At 42.7% G+C, this 7,244-nt stretch overlaps 1 protein-coding gene across 1 annotated transcript in view; it reads right to left on the bottom strand.

The window, feature by feature from the left end:
• Positions 1-3,682: 3,682 nt before the first annotated feature.
• Positions 3,683-7,244, bottom strand: part of LOC125036645 (zinc finger protein 143-like) — a 14,772-nt gene continuing 11,210 nt past the window's right edge. The window contains 1 exon segment of the mRNA XM_047629422.1: positions 3,683-4,962. Coding sequence (XP_047485378.1) covers positions 4,747-4,962 — 216 coding nt within the window. The 3' untranslated portion in view covers positions 3,683-4,746.

Below are 7,244 nucleotides of genomic sequence, written 5' to 3'. Positions count from 1 at the left end.
GAATCTGAGAGTTGCTACCTCAGACTCAAATTTGTAGGTGGGGCAGCCTCTATAAAATACATTATGGGGACCGTCACAGTTCGCACATGTGCGTGATTGTGCAGAGCAATTTGATCGTGTATGGTCAGGTTGGGCACATATCGGGCATCTGGCTGTGGAACGGCAATGTTTGGCAGGATGTCCAAAATGCCAACAATTTTGGCACTGACGAGGAGGTTGGTATGGTCGGACAGGTAGGGATTCCCCACCTATGTAAACATTTAAGGGAAGGTCATGTCTACGGAAAGTAATTTTGGCAATGTTGATGGATTTCTTACGATTTCCTCTGGGAGGAATGGAGTAGCATTGTACATATGTTGCATCATAGTCTGTGAGACAAGCGAGTAAGTCTTCTCCACAATCTGACCATTCTTTGTCATGGATTGGGCAATCTGTTGGGGAGATAGAGACAGTTCCAGTGCAAGTATTGAGGGTTGGATGAGGTTCTGTAGGGATGCTATAGCTCTTTTTTCAGTTGTTACGGTGACGAGACGGGAGTAGTCGCGTCGGCTACGGAAAGAGACTTTGCCTACTTGTTTTTGGAGGCATTGTTGGAAGAGGAGGGTGTTTTGAGAGTAGGGAGCTGTGGGAGGGATCACGAAAAATCGGTCCCATTCGGCTGGGCTAAATAGAATATTTAGGATTCTTGTAGAGGCGGGGGTAGTAGAAGTGCGCGGACGTGTGGAGGAGGGAGTAGTGTTGAGGGGGGTAGTGTTACGGGGAGGTGGGCAATAAGGTGGGGAGGTGGGCAATAAGGTTGTAAGGTAGTAATAAGGGGAGATGGGATGGTTGATGAAGAAGGTTGTGGGAGTAAAGGTGTTGAAGTTGAGCATGTTGGGAGAGTAGAAATGTCTCCTGGGGGTTGGTTGTTGATTATGGTTGATACTGTACTAGTATGCATTGATGATGGGGGAGTTGTTGCAGTGTTCGGAGCCGTGGTCAAAGGGAAGCCGGGATTGTGGCTATTTGATAAAGGGGCAAGCCTCATTGCCCCTAATAGTGGGGTTACATCTTCATTATTGGCCATGATAAGCCTGGATTATATTGGGGAAAAAAAAACAGTCCATCCCTCAGGGTCCCCTTGAGGGGTAAGGGCCAGGTATGGCAGGGGAATACCGTGCCCATGGTTCCCTCAGGCCGTTCAGGACTGACACAAAGTCAGCCTTTCATCCTTTCAGCACGGCTCTCACACCTTAGGAGGTGGATAGTAGAAGGGATTGGTGAAGAAACTGAAACGAAAAGTATAAGTGGGAAAAAAAGACCATGAAAAATTAGTCCCAAGGTTGAGGAGTTCCCCATCATTGGGTCTCAGTGTCCGTCTCCTAAGCCCCCTCACGACAACAACGGGCAAAGGATTGGGGGAGGGAAGAATTTTGTAGAGATGGGGGTAGTAGAAGGACGGGGGCATGTGGAAGAGGGAGGTAGTGTTATGGGGAGGTGGACAATAAGGTTGTAAGAGGTAGTGTTATGGGGAGGTGGACAATAAGGTTGTAAGGTAGTAATAAGGGAGGATGGGGTAGTTGATGAAGAAGGTTGTGGGGGTATAGTTGTTGAAGTTGAGCATGTTGGGAGTAGAAATGTCTCCTGGGGTGTTGATTAGGGTGGATACTGTACTAGTCGGCATTGAGGAGTGGGTATTAGTTGTAGTGTTCAGAGCCGTGGTCAAAGGAGAGCCTGGGGTCAGGGAATCGGGCGAGTTTGAATTGGTGGAGCTATTTGATGAAGAGGCAATTGCCTCTAATAATGGTATGGTTAATGGTTAATGGTTAATGGTTATTCATTGTTGGCCATGATAAGCCTGGAGTATGTTGGGGAGAGAAATGGTCAACCCCTCAGGGTCGCTTGAGGGGTAAGGGCTAGACAACTAAAGCAGGGGAATACCGTGCCCATGGCTCCCTCAGGCCGTTCAGGACTGGCACAAAGTCAGCCTTTCATCCTTTTAGCACGGCTCTCACACCTTAGGAAGTGGATAGTAGAAGGGGTTGGTGAAGGGACAGAAACGAAAAAGTAGGAGGGGAAAAAAAAGACCATGCAAAATTTGTTGAGTCGAGGGCTGAGTTGGGGAGTTCCCCAGCATTGGGTCCCAGTCTCCGCCTCCTAAGCCCCCCCCTTGGGGGGGTGCTTATGTAAATTAACATATAGAATAGTTAATCTCTGCTTAATGTGGTACCTTGAACCTCACATCCGTCTGTCTCCTTCCCAGTTTGGATGCTGCCGTATCCAAAGTACAGCTGATCCCCTTGCTCATTTTGAAACATATTCCAAATTAGCCTTTTTTTTTGGCTTAGAAAAAGCATACTACCAAATGACAATACCATATTCTTAGACAGTTCTCCTTTCATGGCATATAGGAGAACATGTTTGTTCATAAAGTCCTCCTTTTCCAATCACACTTTTCCTTAATTCAAGGCAGTGTGCTCAGCACCATATTATTCCTTCTTGCATCTTGTATCTGATCCTCCTTGTGTGTGGATGACTCAACTATCTTTGTCTCTCTGGCCCTTCCATGCCTGCTCTACATCAACTTATCCAATCTGCAATACACTTAATCTCCTCTTGGGCTACTCCCCATGCTTTTGCTTTTTTATATCCAAATCCTTCTCCATTTTTTTTTTGTCAATCACTCCCCTCCCTTTATATGATGCTCCACTCCACTCTGGTTCTTCAGGCAAGGTACTCTGGCTCTGGCAGACTCTCTCCCATATATCCTAAGGTTTAGATTGTAAAACTCTCTTCATAATAACCTGATCTTCTCCACTCTTGGCTAAGGCTGCTATATCTACTACTCTGCCTCTCTGCTTCACTTCTTGCTCACCTTGATGCAGTCCATCACTGTGGTCTCTGCTTAGCCCTAGGCACCTTCTGCTTCCCTCCTATGAAAAGCCTACCCACTGAATCAGGCCTACCATCTCTCTTGATGCTGTACCCTCATCTCTCTCTGGAGCTATAGACGTTTCCACCATCTTTCTCTCCAAACTAACTGTCCCTTAATCCTTTCTTCCTGTGTTTACCTCCTCTCCATGTCTACCTACTCCTTTCTCTGTTTGCTTGGATGCTTTCCTCTCCCATTCACTCTTACCTCATTACAGATCCCTTAATTTTTCTGCCCATATATTCCCTCCTTGGCTTATACCTTCCCCTTGTATTTGCAAACTGTTTTACCTGATCCACACAAATCAGACACCCCTCCCTTTCTGTCTTTCTCACTCATGTTTCTACCTACTCCTCCAGTATTAACATTTCTGCAGTTGGGTCTAAATCCTCTGGTGTTGGATTCACTGAAATCTTTCCTCCCTCTAATTTCGACTTTTTGTCATCCCTTGGTCAATCCCATTCCATCCAAATAGATGTTGGGAACTGCTATTACCCTCTTGTATATAGACTACACTTGCTTCATGTCCCATTATCAACCTTATGCTCCTCATGCAATGCTCTTGATCCCTTGTTTAATTTGAAAAATGGTTATCGATGGAACATTCCCTGAGTATAGAAGGGAAGACAGGGGGTAAGGGTGGAGAGCAGTGGGGTGGGGCGAGATCTTGGAGATCTTGAGGTGTAACTATTTCTTGAAAAATTCTGTCCATCAACAGCTAAAGTTCATAATATTGAACAGACTGCCTGTAACATAACATGAAAAGGCAAGTAAAATGATTGTTTATTATAAGAAACATTACAGTTTATATGGATATTTTTATGCTCATGTGAATTTAAGTATGCTCAGATTCTTATAGGTGTAATGGAATCTGAAATATTATTTGTCCCTATATATGGCAGTGAATTGTGATGTTTATGCTATGAACCTGCAAGACCCATACTCCAGGAATTTCTATGTTTTCACTTTGAAAGTTGAGAATTTTTTTATTACTCTCTATTCCCAAACCAATTTGAGAAAGGTATATAAAAATTCATAATCTGAATTACTTATATTCTCTACAACAATAAGAAACCAGTTACTAAACACTCAATATGAAGTCTTTCATGACAACTGGATATAAAACATTAACTAAAGCTGAGGATGCCATGTATAATCTTGTTTATTATTTGGTAAAAAGTAATAATTTAATTAGCAGTACTTATCACAGTGTTGTAGCTAATTACATCACCTGCCAAACTGAACATGACTTTTTTTAATTTTCAAATTATAACTTGCACTGTACTTAACCAACTGGACACCAAAATGCTTTTCTTAACTCCTCTGAGCAGAGCTCCAACAACTATCTATAACCTTTCCAGATGTAGTATCATCAAAAGTGAATTGACATGGCTTACCTTGAGAACTTTACTGGGAAAACAAGACCCTCCTTGGTCTTTGCTACCATAAATACTAATTCAGCTGCCAAAAATGTGGTTGTAATGTTTTTGTTTTATATTTTCTTTTCTTTTTTTGTTATACCAAAAAGATTAACATTAGGAAGCACTTACAAGTTTTGTATTTATCATTATTAATCATGCAACACATCAACAGATAAATACCATATATAAATAACATTCTTAACTTATAGCTATATTATATCAGGTTAAATTACACATACTGAAGTGCTCAATTTATTATAAAATTTTAAGTCATTTGCAATTAACATATTACCCTGTCAAACTTTTACTAGTAACTCACTAAAGCACTTCAATATTCCACTTTCCACAAACCATAGCATATCTTTCTTTCCCTTGAATTAGTACATAAAAATGAAACACCAGTTTACACCATACTCATGTCTTCTTCCCTTTAGTTTCTATTTCTTTAATCACAATAATTTTTCCTTTGCTTTGCCAGTCATTCTGTTTAGCATCCACACTTTCCACCAGGTCTTCTGTGATAGTGGATTCTGCAACAGCTGTGAAGTCATCTAATCTAATAACTTCCACAGTGTCTCCAACGTTCTGATCACCACTCCCCTCAGTACTTCCACTAGCCACCGCTAACTGCTAAGGAATAAATAACAAAATTAATTTAAGACACTCATTAATATATAATTTAATATAAGTGAGATGAGAAACTATACAGACTTCTTTTTCATGACAGTATTCTGGATACTATAATTTCTTAAAATGGTAATTGGGTTTAATTAAAACTTAAACATAGTTTGAATCACATAAGAGCTACTTTAACCCGATGCCACCAGGAATGGCATGAATGGATGTGTGATGCCAACAAAGGCACATAGCCTCTGCCTATCTTTAACTCCTTGCAGTAGGTCTGGTCAATCTGTCCAATCCATGACTTCTTAGGGCGTCCCACTGGCTTCCTCCACCCAGGAAGAGTAAACCAGATGGGCAGGGTCATCCACAGAGAAAGAAGTTGGGTGCCCATATAGCCTGAGTTGGTGGTCCTAGATTGTGCAAGTATTAGGTCCTATGCTAACCTTGCAGTGTAAGCATCAGTTGGGCACATGGTCCTGCCAATTATACTACTTGATCTAGTGCAAGGCCCTGTTACAAAAGGTGTCAAGATGTGACTCCAAGGTGTGAGATAACATCAAGGTTTCACTTCCATAATGAAAAACTGCCAGTATCAGGGCCTTGAAGACACAAATATTGGTTCTTTTGCACAAGTACTGGCACCTCCAAATACTCGTTGATTGAGTTCATGCCAACTGTTACCAGGCCAGTCTGTTTACAGACTGGCCTGACAGGCCAGAGTCATAAACTATATTGCCAAGGTATGTTAAGCCCTCTCTGACTTCTGGGTCCTCACCACAAGTATGTACCATCTGAACAGGTTCCTGGATCTTGGTGCAAGGCCCTGTTACAAAAGGTGTCAAGATGTGACTCCAAGGTGTGAGATAACATCAAGGTTTCACTTCCATAATGAAAAATTGCCAGTATCAGGGCCTTGAAGACACAAATATTGGTTCTTTTGCACAAGTACCGGCACCTCCAAATACTCGTTGATTGAGTTCATGCCAACTGTTACCAGGCCAGTCTGTTTACAGACTGGCCTGACAGGCCAGAGTCATAAACTATATTGCCAAGGAATGTTAAGCCCTCTTTGACTTCTGGGTCCTCACCACAAGTATGTACCATCTGAACAGGTTCCTGGATCTTGGTCTTGGTCCAAGAGACCTTTAGACCCAAGGGCTTCCTCTCAATGTTAAATACGTTAAAAGTTGCCACCAAAGATTCCTGAGACTCAGATAGGATAGCAACAATGTCAGCAAAGTCAAGGCCAGTGACCTTGGTATTGTCAAGTATTGCTCCAAAGTGCCTCTGAATAGTAGCTCTACCCATTATCCAGTCCATATAAGTGTTGAAAAGTGTTGGTGCAAGAACACAGCCCTGCTTACTCCTGAATTAACTGAGAAGAAGTTTAACAGACCCCCCACCACACTTTACAGCAATCTCTGTACCAGTGTACAATTTTGCTATTATTCTAATAATCTTTGTCACATGCTGCAAGCAGCCCACAATCAAACTCATGACAGCATTCCACAATGAAGCACTAGGATACTATCTATTGTGGACTTGCCATTAGTGAATCCAGATTGTCTGGTCTCTGATGCCTTAGTAGGTGGTCTCGAATACATTTCAGAAGCATGGAGTGAGAACCTAGCCGAGTAGTGTGATGCCACAGTAGTTGTTGCAGTCCAGTCGATTCCCTTTCCTCTTCCAGAGAGGGATGACCACGCCCCTCAACGGTTCAAGGGAAATGGTACTGGACTGCCAGATGGCAGCCAGGACAGCATGCACACCAAAGGTTCACCACCAGCCTTTTAGAGTTCTGCAAGGATACTGCATAAGCCTGCTGCTTTGCCACCCTTCAGTTTAGAGATCACCTCCCTAGCCACAATCATGGTAGGAGATTCCTTGCTGATGGGTGGATCCAGCACAGGGATTACGAACACCACTTGTGTGGATCAAAATGACACAGCTGTTCAAGATATTCAGCCCAACTTTCATAGACCCCCAACAAGATCTGAGATAATCCATCCATCCACTGAGTGGACTGTAGTCATCTGTGAAGAGAGCTTGGAGTTTAGCTTTCTCTGGGCTTGGTATGAAAGACAAAGGTCATTTACTAATAGCCCTCAACCTACTAAGCAAGATTCCTAATGTACTGTTCCTTGCCCCTTCTCAGCAGTGTCCAAGTAATGCACACCAAGGAATAGCACAAACCCCAATCACCATTCAGTTGAGCTATGCAACATGCATCTATGGCCTCCAGCATCTCTTGCGAGATACAATTCTGCCTTAAACTTGGATGTTTACTA

The sequence above is a fragment of the Penaeus chinensis genome, chromosome 21, assembly GCF_019202785.1.
Source record: "Penaeus chinensis breed Huanghai No. 1 chromosome 21, ASM1920278v2, whole genome shotgun sequence".
Taxonomy (NCBI): Eukaryota; Metazoa; Arthropoda; class Malacostraca; order Decapoda; family Penaeidae; genus Penaeus; species Penaeus chinensis.
This window is presented reverse-complemented; position numbering and strand designations above follow the sequence as displayed.